Source organism: Carassius carassius, chromosome 47 (genome assembly GCF_963082965.1).
Source record: "Carassius carassius chromosome 47, fCarCar2.1, whole genome shotgun sequence".
NCBI lineage: Eukaryota > Metazoa > Chordata > Actinopteri > Cypriniformes > Cyprinidae > Carassius > Carassius carassius.
Window position 1 is genome coordinate 15,564,437 of NC_081801.1, and position 26,463 is coordinate 15,590,899.

At 39.0% G+C, this 26,463-nt stretch overlaps 1 protein-coding gene across 4 annotated transcripts in view; it reads right to left on the reverse strand.

Moving 5' to 3' along the window:
- Positions 1 to 4,446: 4,446 nt before the first annotated feature.
- LOC132130377 (CXXC-type zinc finger protein 5-like) overlaps positions 4,447 to 26,463 on the reverse strand; it is a 29,111-nt gene continuing 7,094 nt past the window's right edge. For 3 of the 4 annotated variants that reach the window (XM_059542074.1, XM_059542075.1, XM_059542077.1), the window contains exons 2-3: positions 22,592 to 23,606; positions 4,447 to 5,808 (exon numbers count right to left, since the gene is read on the reverse strand). In XM_059542074.1, the coding sequence (XP_059398057.1) occupies positions 5,764 to 5,808; positions 22,592 to 23,386 (840 nt within the window). In that variant the 5' untranslated portion in view covers positions 23,387 to 23,606 and the 3' untranslated portion in view covers positions 4,447 to 5,763. The remainder of the gene's footprint in view (positions 5,809 to 22,591; positions 23,607 to 26,463) is intronic. The other variant, XM_059542078.1, reaches the window with a different exon arrangement.

The window sequence follows — 26,463 nt, forward strand, 5'->3', positions numbered from 1 at the left end:
CTGCAGCAGCTCATTGAGTTTGCTTATTCACACCTCACCCTCAGTCACAGGCCAAGGCCCTCAGGCACTCTGCCTCCCACAGCTCTGGAGCCTCTCTTCTTCTCCCTCATCCTCTCACTCTTCCACACCCTGAGGAGAAAAGTCGGACAGGGTCGCTGCTGAGATCCGCACCCTAATTCAGTTACAGAGTAATCAGTATAAATGTTGAATAATCAGATTGTGTAGATTTACTTTTTTGTTAGATTCAACTTTTTGGTTCATGATAAAGAACCAAATTTGTAGAAATGTATTTTTCTGCATTCATGATGGTTATACACTGTATTACTCAGTATTTTTTATTGTTTTCCAGTAGAAATATTGAAAGATTTACTTTAGAAGTGGGGGTGAATATACAAGATTATAAAAATCTGCAAATGGGGTAGGAAAAATAAACACAATTCAATGAAAAGACCCCATAGATCAATAGATTTTGGAAGAGGTATAATCAAGTCAATTTGTTTGTTGAACTGCATTTTTAATATATTGTTAAAGAAATTAATAGTTGTGTTAAATTTAGTGAAGTTTATGTACTTTTGTTTATCCCAAATTAAATGCAGAGATAACTAAAAGTAAGCAATTCATTGGCTGATTTCCTCCTTTGGTACCGCTAATGGTGCAGCAGCTTTCATATTTGAGATAAAATCTTGGATATAGCACCTTCTGAAGTGTTAGAAAATGTTAGGGACACAAAATGATCCAATCTACATTTGTGATCTTGGAATCAATTACCGATTATGAGTTAGGCTTTGATATTCAGCCCATTCTTGTTGCTTGCATGTTACACTGAACGTCTCCAGCAAAGTGGTCCAGCAGTGTTATTGGGCTCTGTTGGCTGTCGCTGTTGTCTTGGCTCAGGCCGTCATGAGGAAGCAAGCGTTTGGCTGGGGGAAGGGCACATGTGTGTGTTGGCCGTGAGGGTGAGCAGATCAGCGCAGTTGCATGTCTGTGTGGCGGTGATAAGATTCTAGGATTCTCCTACTGTGACAGGTCTGTTTGGTACCCTGACCTTACACTCCACAGCAGCGTGATTAACTCTACCTCGCCATCCACCAAAGAGTCCAGTGCCACATTTACTCACCACAACCTCACTGATACATCCTAAACGCCCACAGTGTGCCCCAAGAACCTTCCCGGAAGCCCCCAACCCTGTTGAAGCATCTACAGCTTCATGTGAAACCATGAACACACCTGCAACATCTAACACTAACCTACTGATTGCAACCCAAATAGCTTGTATAAAGCAAATGATTGGATGAAATTTAAGGCTCAACATGGCAGCTGTAGCAATATTTTAAGGAAATATTGCCTTAAAAAGTCAATTAAAATAGCCATTTTTGCCATTTTGCATAATTTGAGCAAAAGAGGCAACAGTTACGAAACTGTATAGTAGTCTTTTACCATTTCTGACCCTGGACCTGGTCTTAAGTCGCTGGGGTAGCAATAGCCAAAAATACATAGTATGGGTCAAAATTATAGATTTTTCTGTAATTTCCTACCGTAAATATATCAAAACTTAATTTTTTATTAGTAGTATGCATTGCTAAGAATTTCATTTGGACAACTTTTTTCGCACCCTCCGATTCCAGATTTTCATATAGTTGTATCATGGCCATATATTGTCCGATCCTAATAAACCATACATCAATGGAAAGCTTATTTATTCAGGTTTCAGATGATGTATAAATCTCCATTTTGAAAAATTTATTTTTGTGGTCCTGGGTCACATTTATGTAAATGGAGGCTGTTCTTGAACAGAAACCAAGATGGCCACCAAGTTAACTTGATTAAAGTTGGCTTTCTTGCTTAATCTCTTAGTCCGTTGGTAGATGCCAAAACTAGTCTATAATAGCTTGAATGTGCTGTAAGTCACTTCCAAAACATCTGCCAAATGCATAAATGTCAATTGCCATTAATATGCAGGGGAATGCTAACGGATGCTAACAGATAGCTTTATTCAGATATATTAGGGCCTGAACTTGGTCCTAACCTTGTAAGAACAGTGTCGCAGGTTCTAGAAATATAGGTTTGCAATGCTGTGATTCACCTCGTTGTTGGCTTGGTTCACAGTTTAAGCATACACTTTAGAATCCTTGTAGGAAAAATTAATGGTAGAAATACTTTCAGAATCAAAGCCGCTGATAAATAAAGTAAATATAAAGTGTATAAAAACATGCACGGCTGGATTATTTACCATAAGATCACCAAAATGCTAAATACATACAACTGTATAACACTTTATTCCCTAAAGTCTGATATTTTAGAAAAATATGTCTATCCAGCACACACATGTATCTGTAGTATTAGCTGAAAACTATGTCCTCTCTCAGGTATATATATATATATATATATATATATATATACATACATACTGGACAAAAGCCCTTAAAGTTTCTTCAGCCCAACACACACACTCACAAACACACTGCATTCACTAACAGGCGCAGCCACACTACTATCCCTCACTCGCTCTCTTTATCTACACCCCCACCCAATACATACCTCTCTCTCAGTCTCTCTCTCTTTTTCTCTCTCCCTCTGTGATGGCAGGACGGGCAGTGAGATGTGCAGCTCGGAAGAGGCGAGGACGCCGCGGCGCACATTAATAATGTAGAGCCTCAGCTTCCTCCCAGCGCCGCGGCCATGGCACTGGCCCATCGCTGTCACCAGGGGGGAGCTGGGAACATTCTCTCTCTCTCTTTCGAGCTCTACTTTTTTCAGTCTCTCACACATAAACACAGGCAGACATACACACTTTTACACAAACCCTACCAAACTGGGACTCCACCGGAGACTGTGGCTCATTACAGACCCTGCTCTGATGACTGCACCACAGACCTGGGCTCATTACGGCACTGAGGACTCTATCCAGCTCTCCAGCCCTGCAGCTGGTACCTCCATCTCTCTCCTGCAGCACGATGCTTTTCTCTCGTGTTCACATAAATCCATAGACTTTTACTTGCACCCGTCTTACTTAGTCATAAAAGTGTTGTTTTATTAGTACATATTTGTGGTAGGCCAATAGTGTTTCTTGTATGCAGGAGTGTAACGACTATTGCAATTTTTTGCATTTATTCAGAGTTAATCATTACTTAAGTCTCATTACTCAGTGTGTCCCATAGGCATTGCTTGACCCTATTTATGGGGGGCTTTGGTCTGACGTCTTTCGTCTCAGACCCTCTAAAAAGCTGCAATTAACTCAGCTGCAGCAGTAGCTGTCAGAGGCTAGTTCACTCCCCTTACCGGTCTTTAAAAAGTTTGCTACATTAGGTATTATACTTCCCTCTAGTTAGCGGTGGTCCTGGTCATAAGTGATATAGTGGATCTTTCATCCACCATAAAAATGCATTAAAATGCAATTAATTAAAAAAAATATATATTTTATTGTTGTTTCAAATTAAAAGGATAGGATACCCAAAAATTTAAAATCTGTCATCATTTACCCCTAATTTGACTTCCATTATATTTTTGTCCATACAATGGAAGTAAATGGGAACCAAACCTGTCTGATTATCAACTTTCTTTAAAAATGTCTAGTGTGTTTAGCAGAAGAAAGAAATGTGCATAGGTATGGAATGGCATGAGGGCGAGTAAATGTTAACAAATTTGTCATTTTTGGGTGGACTATCCCTTTAAGCCAGATTTAATCTCGCAACTTTGCAATTCAGGAAAGAAAAATTCCAAATATTCCTTCTAGAATTTTTTTTTAAATAGTTCCTACACCCTGATTGTTTGTTTCACTTGTTAGATAATGAGTGTTTAATTTGACTGTGTCAATATTCCTTAAGTCGGGTAGCGACATATTACATTTTTGACAGGCATGAAAACGATTTGAAGTACAGTGCTGTACTGTTGTTGTTTAAAAATATACCAATTGTTTTACCAATGTCTTTTTGAAGAAAAAAAAAACTTTCAGTAGACTAAACAAAAGTTTTCAAAGTTGTGACATTTCCATGTTAAATTTTTACAATGCGACAGAAAGTCTGTCCCTCACAGCCACGTTAAAGTCAACATGGCGTCTAACCTGATTAAAGTCTATGGCCATAGATAGTAATTCTGTAGGTAGCAAGTATCCATGTTTAAAAGAACTATGTTCTCTTTGGTGCGATTATCTTCAGCAAAAAAAAAACTCAAAAGGTGTGTGCGCTGCCAGCACATCCTTACCTTCCCATTTACCTTACCACTGATCAGCTTTCACAGACTCCCGGTCAGGGACGTTGGCAGAGTATCAATAATTCATTGTCTTTTAATTGTGTTTTTTACCTTTAAATGTCAGACTGCACTGTACGCAGGAATGCAAAGATATTAAGATCAGTGGTCCACAGACAAAGCCAGCAGCACACTGTTCTTCACTGTCTTTGTTATAAGTGTGTCAGACATCAAGCAGAAGAAGACGAAGAAATCAAAGACTCTAGATAAAACATCTTTATCGCATCTCAAAATGACATATTTTGTCCCATTGCTTTTTATTTTCCTGTTTGAATGGAAAAGGGAACAACCTAGAGGATTCTGCGAACATTTCCATATTGTTGTTGTTGTTGTTGTTTTTTGTACGTTTGTTGCCGTTTCTAAAAAACATGCAAATAGACAGATGTCAGAGCTGTAAATTTTTGACACAAATACATGCATTTGTTTTTATTCACAAAACCAGCCCATAGTTCTAATCCAATACAAACATTGCTGCTTTTTTAAAAGATGTAGCTACCGGCAATGTCATGAAAACAAACCAAACCAAACCAAAAAAGTTCAGTCTTTTTCAGTGCGTTCGATAGAGCCGAGCAAGTGCTCTGTAAAAATTCAGACCTGTACACTGAGAACAATAATGTAACGAGCCGTAATTAAATGCAACATCATGTGGAACATCATTCGAGGTGATATTATATCATGTGATATGATGTAATCTGACATAATAGAAGGCTGCCAGTACAGTAAAGCAAGCTGAAATCTGTATCTTAAATTTGGAGCTTCCAGTAGTAACAACCCGACAGAAACAATAAGAATTTTATCTTCCAATTAAGTCGTCATCAGAGTAGGGTTTTTTATGATGCGTATTTGTTCATTTAGAAAACTGGGTTTGTAGATTTTGGAATATTTACTTTCCCTTGAAAGACAAACATTAATCAGTTTTCAAACTATAAATTTAAATCAAACTAAAAAAAAAGAAACAATCATAAAATACAGTTTTTAAGTAAGAACAATGGTCCTAAATTACAATAGTGCTTGCCATTAGCCACTAATTTTAAAATATAGCCGTAAAATTTACATTCTCTACACAAGTACGGTATCTTTCCACACGTGAACAACATTAACACCAAACACAGAAATTTTGCTGATTGTCCACACTGAGTCCGCCATTTCTGTCTGGCAATGAACAGTTCCATGTCTAAGCCACAGAAAAAAAATCTGCTGGAAAAGGGACATAAAGGTACCAAAATGGAAACATATAAAAGGGAATGAAAGTTGCCATAGATATTTTTATTTATGTTTAATTTTTGGTTCAAGGAATAAGTAGGTGCATCCATTACTCGTTTGATTCTTTTTGTATTGTTGTTTTATTGTTCTGTATCTTGTGATGAAGTTTTTTTTTTCATAGTTTACTTGTGTTTCTCTTTTTTTTTTTTACGTAGTTTGTGTTTGTCAGCCAGTGTTGGTGCCCGAGATGATCCAAGCAAGAGTTGGCATTGCACTTGATGGCAGAGCTTTGGGTGGAGGTCAGAAGTCACAGTCCTACTGGAACCACCGGAAGGCCGCGCCCGTCGGCAGCATCACCTTCTTAGAGAAAGAAAAATAGAAATGGGGGGAGGGGACAGAAATGAGGTGTATTTAGTAGAGTGCAGTTTGGATGAAAAAACACACACAGACCTATATTTATTCGATCCAAATGAGCATTTTGTGGATTTTAGTCATGTCTGTTAGCTTTGAAGCTAATTGCATGCTAGTGTACACTTAAATACTGACATTCATTCACACTTTTTTTTACAACTAAAATACTGATGACTCATCCTGCACTACACCGATTTTTGTCCAATCAAATGCTCTGTAGAACAAACATGCCCCGCCTCCTAATACTGCCTGCAACCAACTAGCATTTTTCAAACTGCATCTCACAAGGGGTTTCTAAATGTGCTTACTACCTCAACAGCTGTTTCAATTGATAAGGAACAAACTTCGGACTCATTTAAAAAATTTGTCAATATTGTACAAAAGTCTGTAGTATGACTGAAATCTGTACGTACTGTATCTGCCATGTAAGCTTTATCATTGTTGCTTCACTGCCTTCCAAAAACTTTCTCCAATGGTCTCATGGGATAATAAAGTGTTGACTGGATGCGCAAGTCATTGAGTATTTTTTGTCTACTATTTTATACTACAAAGTCAGCATTTTACTAATTTCACATGCTATATTGTAAGAAAGTATGCATATTCAGATGCAAGTTGTAGACCATCAAGTACTTTTCGCTTACTGTTCTATGACTATTACGAAATGTGACCCTGGACCACAAAACCAGTCTTAAGTGTCAATTGTTTTTAAATTGAGATTTATACATAATCTGAAAGCTGACAAAATACACTTTCCATTGCTGTATGGTTTATTAGGATCCGACAATATTTGGCTGAGATACAGCTATGTGAAAATCTGGAATCTAAGGAAAATCCAAAAAAATCTAAATACTGAGGAAATCACCTTTAAAGTTGTCCAAATGAATTCTTAGCCATGCATATTACTAATCAAAAATTAAGTTTTGATTTAATTACGGTAGGAAAGTTGTAGGTCACTGGGTACTTTTCAGTTTACCGTTAAATTAATACTATTAAGTCCATGTTATCACCAACTATATAGTATGGAAGAACGCATCTTCTGACACAAGTTTTCGGTCAATACTACAATATCCAAAATACTACTAATTTCACATACTGTTTTTCACCAACTATATAGTATAGGAGTATGTACAGGTCCTTCTCAAAAAATTAGCATATTGTGATAAAGTTCATTATTTTCCATAATGTAATGATAAAAATTAAACTTTCATATATTTTAGATTCATTGCACACCAACTGAAATATTTCTGGTCTTTTATTGTTTTAATACTGATGATTTTGGCATACAGCTCATGGAAACCCAAAATTCCTATCTCAAAAAATTAGCATATCATGAAAAGGTTCTCTAAACAAGCTATTAACCTAATCATCTGAATCCACTAATTAACTCTAAACACCTGCAAAAGATTCCTGAGGCTTTTAAAAACTCCCAGCCTGGTTCATTACTCAAAACCGCAATCATGGGTAAGACTGCTGACCAGAAGGCCATCATTGACACCCTCAAGCAAGAGGGTAAGACACAGAAAGAAATTTCTGAACGAACAGGCTGTTCCCAGAGTGCTGTATCAAGGCACCTCAGAGGGAAGTCTGTGGGAAAGAAAAAGTGTGGCAAAAAACGCTCAAAAAAGCCACCGTGCACAGGCGTGTGCAGGAAATGGGCTACAGGTGCCGCATTCCCCAGGTCAAGCCACTTTTGAACCAGAAACAGCGGCAGAAGCGCCTGACCTGGGCTACAGGGAAGCAGCACTGGACTTTTGGTCAAATTTTGCATGTCATTCGGAAATCAAGGTGCCAGAGTCTGGAGGAAGACTGGGGAGAAGGAAATGCCAAAATACCTGAAGTCCAGTGTCAAGTACCCACAGTCAGTGATGGTCTGGGGTGCCATGTCAGCTGCTGGTGTTGGTCCACTGTGTTTTATCAAGGGCAGGGTAAATGCAGCTAGCTATCAGGAGATTTTGGAGCACTTCATGCTTCCATCTGCTGAAAAGCTTTATAGAGATGAAGATTTCGTTTTTCAGCACGACCTGGCACCTACTCACAGTGCCAAAACCACTAGTAAATGGTTTACTGACCATGGTATTACTCAATTGGCCTGCCAACTCTCCTGACCTGAACCCCATAGAGAATCTGTGGGATAATGTGAAGAGAAAGTTGAGAGACGCAAGACCCAACACTCTGGATGAGCTCAAGGCCGCTATCGAAGCATCCTGGGCCTCCATAACACCTCAGCAGTGCCACAGGCTGATTGCCTCCATGCCACGCCGCATTGAAGCAGTCATTTCTGTAAAAGGATTCCCGACCAAGTATTGAGTGCATAACTGAACATAATTATTTTTTGAAGCTTGACTTTTTTTGTATTAAAAACACTTTTCTTTTATTGGGCCGATGAAATATACTAAGCTGTATGCCAAAATCATCAGTATTAAAACAATAAAAGACCTGAAATATTTCAGTTGGTGTGCAATGAATCTAAAATATATGAAAGTTTAATTTTTATCATTACATTATGGAAAGTAATGAACTTTATCACAATATGCTAATTTTTTGAGAAGGACCTGTATATTCAGATGAAAGCTGTAGGTCACTGAGTACTTTTCGCTAACTTATTTTTGAATACTACAATGTCCGACATACTACTAATTTCACAAACTGTTTTTGGCCAGCTATATAGTATGGAAGAATGCATATATGGATGCAAGTTGTAAGCCATCGAGTACTTTTCGCATACTGTTTTTATTAATATTACAAAATCCGACATACTGCTTATTTTTAGACAGTGTTTTTTGCCCACTATATAGTATGGAAGTATGCATATATTTGAATGCAGGGACAGATGTGGTGTGGCTAAAGCTTACTTGCTAATTAAAAAAAAAGGAAATGATGTCTTAGATATCTCCTGCTTAAAAAAAAATAGACTTTAGTTGTTTTGCATCCTTTCGCTCTCCTCTGCGGCCGTGTGATTCATCTAATTCCTTCTTCTCCCCATTTCCTTCCCTGTTCTGTCTTTCCTGCCCCCCCCCCCCCTCCCCTCCTATCTAGCCATGGGCCATGGCCCTGGCTCCACGTGAAACCCGATACGCCACATTCATTATTTAGTCACCACGCAGTCACGTCGGAGCCGCACCACACTGCTCTCGCTACGACCTCTTTATAACTCTCTCTCTCAGTATTCTTTCAGTGTTACGCATCTGTCGGTTTGGCGTCTGCAGCGGGACTCAGGTGGGCGCTGAGTTCAAGCCAGCTGAGAAAAGGAAGAAACCTTATGAGGCAACTTTGAGGTTGAAGGGGACTGAAGCTCACGCTTTGCCGGAGAGACATAGCATCTTCCCCTCAACAATGCAACGCTACTGCGGCACAGAATCTCAAGCGTTTGCCAGCACTGGGCCAAGCAATGGGCGGCAAACACATCCCTGCTCACATGATCACACGTGCACCAGCCCACACACTCACACTCAATATCATTCAAGCGTTCCTGAACGAGACAAACTAAGATGAACGTGTTTTAAACACACACAGAAATATATGGGCCAGACTTAACGGACTAAACTAGAGTGATCCCATGTCAACAGCTGGGCATATGTTAACTCTTAACACTTCAATTTAGCACTTCTCGTGTTGTAAATAAAGGTTGCAGGAGTATTTCTTGGAGGAAACAACATTTTCATTGTCATTTACATTGTCAGAGCATTTTATATATTTTTTTTTACTTTAGAGAGCCCTTATGAAACAAAAATATATTGCAGTATATTGGAAAATATCATGTAATATATTAGGCATGTATTCTTATATATATTTATTTTTTCAATATATTGCAATATATTGAAAGCGGCAATCATTTGTATATTTTGCAATATATTATGTAATATATGTATCATCAATATATTATTAAATGTATTCAAATATATAATATTTTAGAAAATAAAAAGGGAAATTAATATATTACAATATATCACAATATATTTTAAGAAATATATTGGTAAATATATTTTCCTTTCGTAAGGGAGTGTATGATTTTTTTTTTTTTCAGAGGACAGTAAATACAATAAACTCTTGTGGCCGATAAACAATATGTATGAGATATTATAGATGCATACGTATGTGATTTTGATGTGTGATGCATTTTTTTGAGGATTCTTTGATGAATAGAAAGTTCAAAAGAATGGCATTTATTTGAATACAATTATTAATTTCTTTATAAAATAAATAAATACTGACCTCACTTTTAAACAGTAGTCTTTTGACTTGTGATAATTCTTTTTTTTTCTTGATGTGAATATGTTGCTAAAATATCTGTTTATCATCATAGAGTATCTGTGGTATTAAAATGCACAAGTAAAAATATGATAACTGCTCAAAAATCCTTACTGTTGAAAACAGCTTAATATTCTGTTTTGTGTTACATTTCATGCATTTGTCTAATTTAGAGACTTAAATGAAAATTTAAGTAAATACTAATTTCAAAACAATGCAACATTCATACTGCTGAGTGCATGTGAAAATCAAATGCAACACTCTGGGTGTGTCTTGCACACGAACACCTGGGAATTCACTGGTAGTGACCTTTGGCTCGTCACAACCCACTAGAAGTGACCGTAACGCCCAATCCTCTTTCAGAAGCCTAGCCCACAGGCGACCACTGTGACACCTGACCCACGACCTTTAACCCTAAATCTGTACAAACACTGCACCCTGACAAGCGGTAGCATGTGTTTCCAAGGTCATCATTCCTGCAAGGTGTCAACCAAAAGATCCCCCATCTTAATCTGTGTTAATGATTTTCCTATGAATAAGTTACCGCTCCAATCTGCTGAGGGTTCAGTTTCCACAGGTCAGTGATACACTGGAGCCGTATTACTGACCCGAGGGGACAAGAGCACAGTTTGACCGTTTCCGTTCGATAGCCTGAGCTAAAAATTGTGGATTAAAGGTTAAAATAAATCATCTTTTTTGCATCAAAATATATATTTTTTTTTAAGTTTAGTGACTTAAATATAAAATAAAAACAGCACTGACACTGGTTATTTAATATGCACAACTATATACAGCAAATGTTTATTTTTGGGTGAACTAACCCTTTAAATTGATAGAGACCATAAAGACATTTATAATGTAGCAGCCAAAAACTAATTTTAAAATTGATTATAATAAGAACCATTATTAATAACTGAGCATAATAATTTATAATAATTGAGCACCAAATCATTTTATAATGATTTCTGAAGGATCATGTGACACTAAAAACTGGAATAATGATGCTAAAAATGCAGCTTTGCCATCACAAAAATAAATTACAATTTATAATATATTAACATAGGAATCAGTTATTCAAAATGTAATAATACTTTACAATATTACAGTTTTTACTGTAGTTTTGGTCAAATAAATGCAGCCGTGGTAAGCATGAGACTTCCAAACTCTTGACCAGTAGTGTACAATTTTTTTTTTTTCAGGACGTGTCCTTGCTGATCTGTCTGTTGATTTCCATGTCTTTATATGTGTGCTGTATGCAGCCCTGTGGTCATGTGTACCTTCGCTTTGTGTGTGTGTGTGTGTGTGTGTGTGTGTGTGTGTGTGTGTGTGTGTGTGTGTGTGTGTGTGTGTGTGTCGGGTGTCAGATAGAGGTACAGGGTGACAGCTTCTCTCTGTGTACACATCGTTTACTTAGCGATTGAAATGGGGAGATTGCATAGACTTCTATTGGTTTAAAATATAACTATCATCATAAATACCATATCCTTACCCTAGCAGAACACAGTCTGCATTTTAACAATAAAAATAAAAATGTCCACAAAACATGGTTAAGTAGATACATACTCAAAATTTATATTTTTATATAAACATTGAAAAAAATTGTCAAATTAAAATAAAATTGTGATTTAATCCAGTCAAAAATATTAGACAATTTTGACTGACTCACCTTGACTACATTAGGTTACACTTTTAAACATATGAAAACTTTTTGTAATTTTAGAATGAATGAATGAATGTATCAATCTATCAATTTCTTCATAAAAAATAATAATAATAAAGTAGTCGTTGCTAGTTTAAGTTGGCTCAAAGTGAGCTGATTTAGCTGGTAGGTCAGCTGATCTTCCAGCCTCGACAGCTGATGAACAAAACCCATCTGAATCAAGCAAAACACACCAGCTTAACCAGATAAGACCAGTAAACCAGCTTAGGCTGGCTTAAGCTTTTTTTATTTTTTTTTAAACATGACAAACACATAGGTGAAAAAAAAATGTAGTGCTAGAAGCTTACATTCATAAGAGGAAGAAAATGATTACATATAAATTTATATATAAACACACTGACAGAGCATACATATATAATACATTTTTAAGGTACTTAATATATTATGTATGAATGAAATGTAAATCATCAATTCCTCACACTATCCTCGCAGATAATTTTGCTAACAAATGCTAACAAGCAAAGCCATTCAGGCACATTAACACAGCTAAAATAAACGAATGAGCAGTCATGCAGCCACGTGCAAGCAGAGCTGTAAGATCTTGGGATGAACGTGAGCGTCAGTCCGGCGAGCCTCACGCTCCTAATTCTCCTGTGCTTCTTTTATATCCATTCAGACGCAGGCTTCCTAAAATAATTCCCCACATCTCCAGTCAGTGAGGTATGAGGTGGCAAAGGCCTTGACGGTCTGCACGCTACCTCGCCTCTCACTCTCTCCTCTGTTTATGGCTCTCTCTGAGATGTCAGCAATGCACCGTTAAAGCTGCAAAACACCCTGTACTGCAAGATCACTCCTTGGCTGTACCCTCTCTTTTAAAACACACACACAGTTACTTTACCATATACACACCAATACAATACAACTGTCAAACATGAATATAAGTTCAGTGCAGGCTACAATTGGTTAACCCTGCAAAAATGAACACCATATGTCAGACTGCAAGAAGCTGGCAGATCAACTAAGTCTTGCTTGTTAAGCTAGTTAAAAATTAATTTTCTTATAGATCGGACTCCATGTTCTAGTTAATGGTGATGAGATACTAAGCAGTCTAAATCACAAAACTTTACTGGTGATACAAGCCTGCTAGGAGCTTGCTGACCAAGTTAGTCTTGCTAATTAAGCCAGTTAAGGCTGGTGACAGATAAGACAACATGTTTTTATTAATCGTAATGAGATGATAAGCAGTCTAAACAGAAATACTTTAATAGTGAAACTGGTCAGACTTCATGAAGCTGGTTGGCCAGTTTAGTCTTGCTGGTTAAGTTAGTTAAGAATTCCAAGCTGATAGATAGTATTGATTTTCTAATTAAGGTGATGAGATGTTAAGTGGTCCAAACAGTAAAACTATCACTGTGAAACTGGTCTGAGTGCATGATGCTGGTTGGCCAGATTAGTCATGCTTGTTAATTAAGTTAAGAATCCCATCCTGATGGATAGGATTCAATTTTCTTATTAATGGCGATAAGATGCTGAGCAGTCTAAACAGCAAAATGTTACTAGTAAAACATGTCGGCCTACATGAGGCTGGTTGGCTAGGTTAATCACTCTGATTAAGTTAGATAAGAATCCCATGCTGAGAGATAACATTCCATATTGTAATTAATGGTGATGATGAGATAAGAGGTCAAAACAGCAAAATTTTACTAGTCAAACTAATCAGTATGCATGAAGCTGGTTGACCAAGTTAGTCTTGTTGGTTAATTTACTTAAGGGCCCCATGGTAATATATAATGTTTATGAGATGACAATAGGTCTAAATAGCAAAAACTTACTGACCAATCTAATCAGTCTGCATGAAGCTGGTAGACCAAAATAGTCTTGTTGGTTAAGCTATAAGAATCCTGTGCTTATGGATGGGATTCCATGTTCTATTTACTGTTGATAAAATGTTAAGCAGTCTAAACAGCAAAACATTAATAAATGGTGAAACTGTTCAGCCTACTGTACATGATGCTAGTTGACCAGGTTAGTCTTGCTGGTTATGTTGGTTAAGAATTCCATCATGATGATGGATTTGATTTAATGTTCTAATATTAATGATGATGAGATGCTAAGTGGTCTAAATGAAAAATCTTTACTGGTGAAACTGGTCAGTCTGCATGAAGCTGGTTGACCAAGTTAGTCTTGCTGGTTAAGCTAGTTAAGACTCCTATGGTAATGGATTGATTCCATTTTGTAATTAATGTTGATGAGATTATAAAAGAGGTCTAAACAGGAAAACATTACTGGTCAAACTGGTCAGTCTGCATGAAGCCAGCTCTCCAAGTTAGTCTTGCTGGTTAAGTTAGTTAAGACCCTCAGGCTTATAGATAGCATCTCATCAACATGAATATGATCATAAAATTCTAAACGGGTAAAATGGCAAAACTGTACTTGTGAAAGCCGGTCTGCATGACACTGACTGGTCAAGTAAATCTGCTGGTTAAGCTAGTTAATAAGTCTGGTGGGGACACCAGTTCATCAGCATTCAAAACACAACATACTTGTATGTTGGTGATCATCATGCAGTGCTGGTGTACTGGTGTCTTCACCAGGTTTCTTAAATTATTTAATAAGATAGAGTATTTTGGTGGTCACCAACTACATTGGGGAAAATATTTATTTGATCCCCTGCTGATTTAGTAAGTTTGAAAGTGAAGTGACATTCAGCCAAGTATGGTGACCCATACTCAGAATTTGTGCTCTGCATTTAACCCATCCAAAGTGCACACACACAGAGCAGTGAACACACACACACACACTGTGAGCACACACCTGGAGCAGTGGGCAGCCATTTATGCTGCGGCGCCCAGGGAGCAGTTGGGGGTTCGGTGCCTTGCTCAAAGGCACCTAAGTCGTGGTATTGAAGGTGGAGAGAGAACTGTACATGCACTCCCCCCACCCACAATTCCTGCCAGCCCGGGACTCGAACTCACAACCTATCGATTGGGAGTCCAACTCTCTAACCATTAGGCCACGACTTCCCTCTTGCCCACTTGCCCACTTGCCCACTTACAAAGAAATGAAGGGTCTGTATTTTTTTTATGGTAGGTTTATTTTAACGTATACAGTCAGAATATCAACCAAAAAAAACACAAAAAAAAACACATTATATAAATGTTGGAAAATGATTTGGATTTCAGTGAGTGAAATAAGTACTTGATCCCCTACCAACCAGCAAGAATTCTGGCTCCCACAGATTAGTCCTGCCACTTTAAGAAGTTACACCTAATGTCGTCCACACAATCTGTATCTTCCATTCCAACCTCTCACACCACCACGGGCAAGACCAAAGAGCTGTCAAAGGATGTCAGAGACAAGGCTGCATGATCTGAACAAGGCTGGAATGGGCTACAAGACCATCAGCAAGAAACTTGGTGAGAAGGAGATAACTGTTGGTTTGATTATTTCGGAAATGGAAGAAATACAAAACAACCATCAGTCGGCTTTGGTCGGGAGCTCCATCCAAGAGCTTGCCTCATGGGGTAATGATGATCATGCGAAAAATGAGTGATCAGTCCCGAACTACACAGGAGGAGCTTGTTAATGATCTTAAGGCAGTTGGACCACAGTCACCAAGAAAACCATTGGTAACACACTACGTCGCAATGGACTGAAATTCTGCAGTGCCGACAAGGTCCCCCTGCTCAAGAAGGCACGTGTACAGGCCCGTTTAAAGTTTGCCAATGAACATCTAAATGATTCAGAGAAGGCTTGGGAGAAAATTTTGTGGTCAGATGAGACCAAAATTGAGCTCTTTGGCATTAACTCGACTCACCGTGTTTGGAGATAGAGAAATGCTGACTATGACCGCAAGAACACCATACCTACAGTCAAGCACAGAGGTGGGAACATTATGCTTTAGGGCTGTTTTTCTGCTAAGGGTACAGGACGACTTCACCGCATTGATGGACAAATGGACAGGGCCATATACTGTAAAATCTTGGATAAGAACCTCTTTCCCTCAGCCAGAACACTGAAGATGGGTCAGGGATGGGACTTCCAGCATGACAATGACCCGAAACATACCGCCAAGGTAACGAAGGAGTGGGTCAAGAAGAAGCAGATTAAGGTCATGGAGTGGCCCAGCCAGTCTCCCGAGCTCAATCCTATAGAAAATCTGTGGAGGGTGCTGAAGCTTCGAGTTGCCAAACGACAGCCAAGAAACCTTAAGGATTTAGAGAGGATCTGCGAAGTGGAGTGGATCAAAATCCCTCCTGAGATGTGTGCAATAGTGATGCAGGTGTCGGGTTGTTTTCCAACCCGCAAGTTATTTGGCCCCCCCCAGCCCGCCCCGCAAATAAAGTAACATTTCTTTAATCCGCCCCAACTCGACCTGCAGGGGTCTGCGGGTTATGAGACGACCCGTGCATCAGGGACATCACGCAAGTTAGGTTGCTACATAAGCCTTCATATTGTAACCTTATCAAAGAACCTAATGCAATATGAAAATAGATATTCCAAATATTTAATATAGGCTATAGGGAATTGTACGCAACATCGATTTTTTTATTTAGTTTTTAATGACCTGCCCCAACCTGCCCCACAAATAAAGTGACAATTTCTTTACCCGGCCCAACCCGAGTCACAGGTTACCTGCGGGGTTCGCGGGTTATGAACTGACCCGCGCATCACTAGTGTGCAAACCTGGTGACCAACTACAAAAATGTCTTACCTCTGTGCTTGCCAACAAGGGTTTCTGCACCAAGTACTGAGTCATGTTTTGCTTCGGGATCAAATATTTATTTCACTCACTGAAATGCGTCAATTTCAAACCTTTATATAATGTGTTTTTTTCTGGATTTTTTGGTTGGCATTCTGTTTCTATACGTTAAAATAAACCTACCATAAAAAGTACAGACCCTTAATTTCTTTGTAAGTGGGCAAACTTACAAAATCAGGGGAATCAAATAAATATTTCCCCCACTGTAGCTTCATGCAGGCCAAGAACCAGACCAGAACCAGAATTATAAATTGATATGTTGTGCTCTCTTTGGTTTCCACAGCACTTTTTCAACTCTGTCTAGTAGCAATAAAACAGCAGGTGCAGCACATCTCAGACACTTAGTGCAAAACTATTCCCATCGTGATAGGCACTCAAATTAACATCTAGTTAAGAAACCATAAACCAGCAGCACTTTATGTTTTAGACACATTTTAATCACAGGGGCTCCCTGAGACGCCATCAGACATGACCTTGTTTGACTCCACACTGACTGGACAGCTGGGGGAGCAGACGTGGCTTGGAATTATCCGACCATTTTTAATGACTGAAACGTTAGTGACACAGCATCACCCTGCCATTATTATTCTTATGGATTGTGTTTCAATGAGTCTGTAATCAGCAAACAAAACAACAAAAAACTATTGATTTATTATTGAAACTAAATAAAACTATTGAAATATGTTTTATTTGTGTGGAAGACATCAAATTGACAAATCTAAAATCCCTGTGTATGTAGTAGATGTCAAATAAAAAGGAAGCATAAGTACCTTCAAACTAATTTAATAATTTGTCACTTTTTTAACTAAAAAGAGCCTAATGCATATTAGGCACAGAAAAATCTAACATGAGGAATAAAAATAAAAATATGACAGATTAACAGATTGCAAATGTATTATTTTCTTCCAACCAGACAGTACAAGCTAAGTTTTTTTTAGACAAGCAAGTCACCACAGATAAATTAATGTTAAACTCTACCAATTAAATTGAAATAATTGGTATTTCAGAATTTACAGTATACGACCCTTTCAGAATGTTTATCTAAATCAGAATTGTTTCGTTTGTGGAAATATTTTAATAATTACACTACTAGTCAAATGTTTCCTCTCTTCTGCTCACCAAGACTGTATTTATTTGATCAAAATGCCACATATTCTATTTGAATATGTTTTCTATGACAGTAAAGATGTTTATTTTATTTTTTTGTGATTTATTGTCACAAAAGATTTCTATTTCAGATAAATGCTATTTTGAATTTTCTATTCATAAAAATATTGAAAAAAAATTTTTCCACACAAAGGCTTCCACAAAAATATTAAGTAGCACAACTGAAACATGAATAATAATAAATGTTTCTTAAGCAGCAAATCAGCATATCAGAATGATTTCTGAAGGATCAATTGACACTAAAGACTGGAGTAAAGATGCTGAAAAATCTGATTTTCCAGTACAGGTATACATTTCTGGTTTAACACATTTTAAAATAGAAATCAGTTAAATTAAACTAGTAATATATTTTGCTATATTATGATTTTTACTGTATCAAAAATTAAATAACTGCAGCTTTAGATTTGTGCATAAAACGCTTCTTTCAAAAATATTACAAAATCGTCCCCAACTTTTGATTGTTTGTGTATTTGGTTTGAGTTTTTTATTAAAGGGGTCATATGATGCAATTTCAAGTTTTCCTTTTTCTTTGGTGTTACAAGCTGTTTATTGCGAAAGCGAAAATACTTAGTTTTGTCTTTAAAAGAGGACAAAACTAGATATCAGTGGTTAAGTTGTATTTACACAGCCGGTAATTATGTTTTCATATTTAAAGAATTTGCCACTTGATGATTCAAATGCGAGTTTTGAGCAGTGTAGAGTAGCATTTGTTGTTTGTTGTTTCTCCGATCACAAATGCAGACATGGCTTTATGTTTACATGGTGTGATGCCGCGCGATGCAATGCAACGCACAAAAAGACAGTATAAGTCATTATAATCAGTAATTATGTCCCCACTGGATGCAACAAATGTCTCAGTTGTAATGGGTTTTATTGATTTTTTCTTTACATTATGTTATGGGGCGTAACATTTCCATCACACGCTTGAATTATTCGGCCAATCACAATGCACTGGATGGCCAATCAGCTCACACCTTGCTTTTCAAAATGATGATCTTTGTAAAAATCTACATGTTTCCGAAAGGCGGGGCATAGAGGAGAAACAATAATGTACAGTATGTCGAAAATAATTTTTTTACCGTAAACCACATAAACACATTTCATTACACCAAATACACAAAATAATGTTCTTTTTTAGCAGTGTCATATGACATGCAAACATTAAAACTTTACAGTATGGTTCAGTAAGTTAGTATAAATTAATGCAATAGCTTATATGAATTAGCAATCAATAATACTTTATTAATATAGATTAATGTAAATTTCTACATATACCAATGAATTTTTAATATAGACAATAAAATTTAACAATAATATATTCATGAATTAACATTAAAGTAGATTATTAAATGTTGTAAAATTGTTGTTCATTATTAGTTCATTACCAAATGCATTAAATAATGTTGAAAAACTGAACCTTACTGTAAATTGTTAATTTTTTGTCAAATTTGGGCCTTTGTACAATCCGAATAACTCGGTTGACCTCAGCAAGAAGTTTGTAGGACCATCAGCCCCCACTGATGAGAGAAAGGAGGGTTGGGCCATTTGTCACAGACACCTGGGGCCTCATTTATAAACGTTGCGTACGCACAAAAGAAGGCGTACGCCACTCTCTACGCAATAATTGATATTTATAAAAAGCAAACTTGACGGGAAAATGTGCGGTCCTTCACGCAAGCTCTGACCCAGGCGTACGCACAAAAACGGGTGAAGTGAGAAATGGCGACACCGTCGGCAGATGGAAGAAACATGTGAAAGTGAAAGTGAAAATGACAATACTGCCTCTCATAAATAACATGAAGACTTCACAAAGCAAGTCTTACAATTAACAGCCTACACGAACACCCGTTTGATCGATCAGCAGTGAAACAAACAAACAAAATCAAACGAAAATTACAACAGAAATTCAAATGAACACATATTTGCAAAAAGAAAAGTGAAATATGTTCTGCAATAATATTGGCATGTTGTGCAATTCATCCTCATAAATAATATAGTTAACAGAACGAAATAATGTACAAAACTGATATTCTCGTCAATGTGTCCGTCTGGCGGAGCAGATATAGATGCAATTAGATAGACAGATAGATAGATAATTAAGGAGATATATAGATAGATAAATAAATAAATAAATAGATGTATTAATTGTCCACTGGGGAAAGTTGTTTTCATAGTAAAACATTTCTTCATAAACTACAGAATTATGGTATTCATGCATATGCCTTTAGTTTGTTTTATTTTTGATAAAACAATGACTACATTTACATGCTGTTAAAATTTGGGTTATGGTCGGGTTAAGATCACTATTCGGGTTTCTGAAACATTCGGGATAACCCGTTTACATGCGTGAGCAGAGAGAGTTACTCCTGTATGCATGGAAAGTGTAATCAGTCGCCAATCCCGATGTAGACGGCGACGCACGGTTAGCGTCTGGACGTACGGACAACAAGACGCAATATGCGTCATTTACGATTCTTCTTCCTGTATCCAAAGACAACAACAACAACAGCAGCAGCAGGCGGATAATGAATAGTTTGGGGCAGATAGCGATAGTATTTGTTTGCGCTTTGGCGCTGGTACTGATCCACCAGCAGCACTTGACACTACTGTGCCTCTATACTGCACGCGGGGTTTTTTTATGCGCCGTCTCTACTCAAAAGACCAAGATTCCTTGCGAATAGAACATGCGCAGAACACACATTTTGATGGGTATATGCCATAACGCGTTTACAAGACCAATTATTCGGGTTAGAAAAGGGGTACCCCAGGTATAATATCCCGGTTTTTAAAAACCGGGATATGAGCATATCCGGGTTTTTGCCGGTGTTTACATGGCCGTGCGCGATCGGGTTATTGCTAATATCCCGGTTTTGAACGGGTTATTGGCTGCATGTAAACGTAGTCAATGTATGGCGTATGTCTCAACCATTCAGAAAGCAACAAGAAATTACATTTGCGCTGAACAATTTCCCATTTCCACGTCGATTATTACCAACATCTGTAGCTTGTCAGATGCAAGAGGGGTCAGCTCCGGTGTCCCCTTTCCCCCACCCGTGGCAGACACACTCTGGCGATGGAGCGCTAGAAGTTTTTTTGCCTCGACTTTGATGTCCGATGTCTGTGTTTGTGTTTATTTCGGCCACGGTCCGAGGTTGTGAGGCTACAGCATTTACGGCGTCTGCCACCGTTTGCCACTCAAGTGCCTTTTTGGCATTAGTAATGCCCACACTTTGCCCTCCAAACAACATTTTTCTCCTCTTTTCCACCTCGCCAACGATAACTTCTACTTCACATTGAGTGAAGTTACGTTTTTTTGATTTCCTCTCTGTGTTTGCCATGATTTCGCAATCAATGAATATTAACTTGGGGGCGTTTCACGGACTATTTATGGGCAACTATGGGCGTGTCATGAAGCCGCAAAAGCTGCGCTACATTTAGAATTGATAGTGATTTATTAAGGGAAAAATGCGTAGGATGTGCGTGCGCACGGTTTTATAAATCTGAATATTTCTGTGCGTACGCACGTCCTATGTTTCATCCGTACGCCACTTCTGACGCAAATCCTACGCAAAGTTTTATAAATGAGGCCCCTGGTTCTCCAGATGACAGCCCTGTTGCCAGATGGATTTCGTTGTACTTTAAAACACATACACTTATATATCCAAATCATGCCCACTGCAACATCTTTAAAAGATAAGTTCACTTCCAGAATAAAAATGTCCTTTTAATTTACTCACCCCCATGTCATCCAAGATGTTCATGTCTTTCTTTCTTCAGTTGCAAATAACTTGATATACTTTTTAACCACAAATGCTCGACTTGCACCAGCCCGACCTCACATATTACATAGTCAGATTGGAAAGGTCACACATGACATAGGCGAAAGTACCAACACAGTGTTTACAAAGCGAAGGTGCAAAGAAAGTCAAATGCCCTTTACAAGAAAAGGTAAAACAAAGATGTCTGACTATTTTGACGTTGCAGATAAAAAGTTAGATAGAGTTGTTTGCTCTTTCCTACCTTTTAAACCAGAGTACACAGATGAAGAACTATCCATGCATAACCTTTACAACGTGATTACGTAATGCATGAATTTGCAGATGCGTATCGTGGAACTAGTGCAAGATGTGAATTTGTGGTTAAAAAGGATATAAATTTGTATTCAAATCAAATCATTTCGGTTGGTAAGACCCCTATTCTTCCATTGGTATCATTTAGAGCCCGTTGAAGCTCCATTGAAACTCCATTTTGGATCTTCAACCCATTGGTCACCATTTAATTCCATTATATAGAGAAAAAATATGGAATTTTTTCCTCAAAAAAACTTCTTTGTGACTGAAGACAGAAAGACATGAATATCTTGTATGACTTAAGGGGTGAGTAAATTATCAGGAAATTGTTATTCTGGAAGTGAACTAATCCTTTAAACATACCACCAGGTTGACGAAACCACCTCAGTACAATTCTTGATCTTAACAAAAACAGGATCTCTAAAACCGCATTGTTCTGTAAAACCAAACTAATGAATGCAGGGACCTATAAAAGCAGCCATACTGGAGGGCGTCATGTCTCTGAGAAGTGTCCTAGTAGTGTCAGGGAGGCAGGATGTTGGAAGAGTGACGTGATGCCGCAGTGGGGGCAGATTAGAACAAACCCCATGGTGCATGTCTGGTCATATTTCCCTCCCCTGCTACTGTCAGTGCCACCTGTCACCCCAAAGCCTCATCTCCCAGCCTAACCCTCAGCAGACACCGCCATCATGTACAAAGTTCACCCGAATTAGAAGTAACAAAGGTTATTATGCTTTCTGGTCAAAAAACATTCCCTCTTTACCATTAAGAAACAAATGCAACTGAACAAATTAAGAAAGGTCACAGATTCTCAGTATTGTTTACCTCTAGTGCAGCAGATGGTTTCTTCTTGAGCTCCTCGCACTTGCGGAACTTGCAGATCTGGTGACCTGTCTTGCGATTCCGGCAACTGCTGCACTGCTCGCAGTTAATCCTGCGCCGGCAAGGTGGGCACATCCCGCAGCGTTTCCTTTTCTTCTTCCCGGAGTTAATGGCGGAGGCCAGCTCGCTTTGCACTGGGTACTCCGTCAAGCTGGCCATGTGCAGCGCACTGTCAGCGAGAAAGACTCCGGCCGGTGTCATGATGAACAACCCAGGGTTAAAGGGGAAGCCGCCACCCACACCGTATGGGAAATCAGTGAGACCCCCCACACTGTCGGCCACCGACGCTCCTTCCAGGTCGACCGTGCCCACCTCGCCCACTCCCATTCCCCCTGGCAGCAACATGTGCTCCATGCCCGCCCGCTTAAGTAGCGCAGCTGCCTGGGCAAAGTGCAACAGGCCATTCTGTCCCTCCAACACCTGCTCCAGGGTTCGGTCCAGCTTGCTCGGCACCAAGGCGGAAGGCTGCGGCTGCTGCTGGGCAGGCTGGGGCTTGGCCACGTGGCTCTTGGCCTGGCCGTTGTGTTTCAGTCCGTTGGCAGTCTGGGGGCATGCAGCGGTGTACTGCGAGAGGGTGCGAGACCTCTTTAGGCTCTTGCTAAGGGGCTCACTGATGATGCCGCTCCGGTTGCGGCGTTCGATAACAGGGCTGTCCTCCCTGCAACTGTGCTTGTCCTGGTCCTGGTCCGTGTCCTGGGCCTTGGGTGTCCGGCTGCCCTCCGGCTGTCCGCCAGACATGGTCCAGCCCGAAGTGTGACCGTGGGAGGGGGGCGGGGTTGGGGAGGGGGTGGGGCTGGCGAGGGAGGAGCCAGGCAGCACTCACAATCCGCTCAGCGCCCAGGTGAGGGTGGAGCCTCCCCTTAATGGGCAAAACGGCCGGCCAGTGGCAGGCAGTCCCAGATGCCCTCAGCTCTACACTTCAGCCCTCATCCACATCTTTCCGCCAACAACTTGTAAACTAAGACAGAAAGAGAGAGAGACGGAAAGATGTTGAAAGCATTCTGATGCTTAAAAGAGACATTGACAACAAAAAAAGCAGTTACTGTTTCAGTTAAATGATGAATGAATGATGAATACTACATGATCTGTAGAATTCTCAAAATTAAGTTGCACATAAGTTATTTCATGACCTTGATTGCAAGGCTTGTAATGTCAAAGCAAAAAAAAAAACAGTAAACCTGTCAACCCTGTTACCTCCAATAGGGCCTAATTATATCCTAGTGTTTTTATTACACAAATGTAGTAACAGAAGTATAAGATGGCGTGGTGTAATTTAATAACACTTTGTCTGTTAGAATGTTTAAAATGTTACAGAAAAGTACTTTAAAAATTACATTAGCAAACTTGAAAAGGCGCCTGTTTCGTAACATAATCCAAAGAGAACCATTGTCAATCACGCATTGAAATATGACTCATGACAGAATGCCGCTGAATGACTGGACACAGAATTTTACCTCATGGAAGAATCCAAACGGCAAAAACTCAACCCTCTTTTTTTATTGGCTGCCCCTGTCCACAACAGAGACATCCACAAACACCCACACACACAACCCCACTGAGAAAAGCTGAGGAAATGGCCGGGCCAGTCCTTATAAGGGAAACAAAGGGACAGGGAGGGAGAGAGGAGAGGATAAGGGGTGGTGGAGGGGATCTACGCAGTGTGTGGAAATTGGAAGGCCAGAATTAGTGGGAGGTAAAGCTTCAAAGGCAGGAGCGCAGCCCCCGCATTCTCCCCAGCTCAGGGGTCTGTGGCGCCAGCGGACCACAGCCAGCCTCTTTCTCTCTTTCACTTGCTCACTCGCTCTATCTTCTCCTTCCCAAACCAGGGGCCACACTGCACCAGGCTGCCTAACCTCACGCCTGCCAAACCTTCCCTGCCGCGCACATCTCTTGCTGGGACTATAGAAGCACCCGACCTTCATGTCCCAAAAGTGCTGAAATTACATAGCAGCATTTGATTCAGTATTAGCAGCAATGACTCACTTCCCATCCAAAGCTAAGGAGAAAAACATGTCTCTAACGGACCATGCTAGCTTTCCATGGACAGCCCATGGTTTCTCTTTTATCCTGGCTTGGAATGGCAATATGGCACATCTCAAATCTGTTCCACTCTTATGGTTGCTGCACCAAGCCAACAGTTGGCCACACACCACCACACACCAAACGTTATCCTAGCAGCGGATCGTAGTCCATCCACGTAAGATACACTCTTATCTTTGTTATTGTTTTGTTTATAAAATTCAGTTTATGATATGCTGTAATCCAAGACCAGTGTACACTACCATTCAGAAAACAGGTTAATACTGCAAGGGTGCATTAAATTGTTTAAACGTGACATTTATAATGTCACCAAATATTTCTCTTTCAAACAAATGCGGCTCTTTTCAAACATTCAAACATTCCTGGAAAAAAAGTTTTCCTTTTTACAAAAATATTAAGCTGCACAGTTTTTTTCTGTATAATAACAAGAAATGTTTCTTGAGCACCAAATCAGCATATTAGAATGATTTCTGAAGGACACTATAGACTAGTAATTACTGCTGAAAATTCAGCTTTGGCATCACAGAAATAAATTACATTTTGAAATATATTAAACAGTTATTTAAAATTGTAAATATATCTCAGAAAAACTGTATTCATCAAATATATGCAGCCTTGGTGAGCATATGATATTCTTTCAAAAAACATCTTACCAACCCAAAACTTCTGTGTAACGTTCAGATGAAGTCAAAAAACAATACGTGTAAGAAAGAGGAAAAGTGACCAGTCAGATGGGGTGAGAAAAAAGGCAAGGGACAGGTGCCTCAATGTTAGCCCTACTTGCTTAATTACTGTTCCCAAAGTAACCATTAGAGTGATGGAAATGGGCCCACAAAATGACTTAGCAAATAAGCCCACTGGACATAAATGAATCGATTTGCTTCCTCCTGTTTTGTGATTTTTTTCCCCATTAGGAGTAAATTCAGTCACACAGCTTCCCAGTGAAGTGGATGCTATCTGCGGTAATACTCTACCATTGATCTCAAAGCAAATAAAATGCAAACACAGTGTGTGATGGTTACTAAGCATTGTCAGTTCTATGTTGTCTCCATCTGTTCCTGTAATATATGACCTGTGTTTGCAGAGGTCTTGTAAAGGCTGAAATAAGTGAATTTGTCTGCCACTGCCTCCACATTGGCTCCTGTCAATCACTGTAACCTCTTCAACACCAGGTCCACCTCAAAGTTAAACCATCTTCCAGTTTCTCTGCACCTGTGTCAGTTTTCACTGAGGACTCACATCAAATGATGTTTCCTCTGGTCCTCTAATTTTATCAATCCATCTACAAATGTGTGACTCCCACATTCTGTCAACCACGCACACTTGTCAACACGCTCCTACAATATTTCTGTCTAATTAAGTCACAGATTTTTCAAATTTAGTCAAATTATTGTTATTGCAACACTGTCATTTCTTTCATTCCTCTTTGACAGTATATTTTTCCTGCCACATATAACTGCCGTGCATTTTGCACAAAATGGAAATTTTAAGTGATACTGATATGATGGTGATACTTATTTATATTTTTGAAGGCAAACTAGAACTAGTAATAAACCCATGATCACTTGGCTACCAGTGATCAGCTTTTTACCATTCAGACTGATAAGGATAACTTAAAACTTACTTCATAAAACAGTATAACCATGGACATATTGTGCATTCCTAATTAGAAGTGATCAAAAAAAATTCCCTGTCAAGCTTCTCTGGTAAGAACAATAAAGCAAAAGATAACTTTTATTGTCTGTCCCTTTATCGCATTGCGTCATTTAAGATGC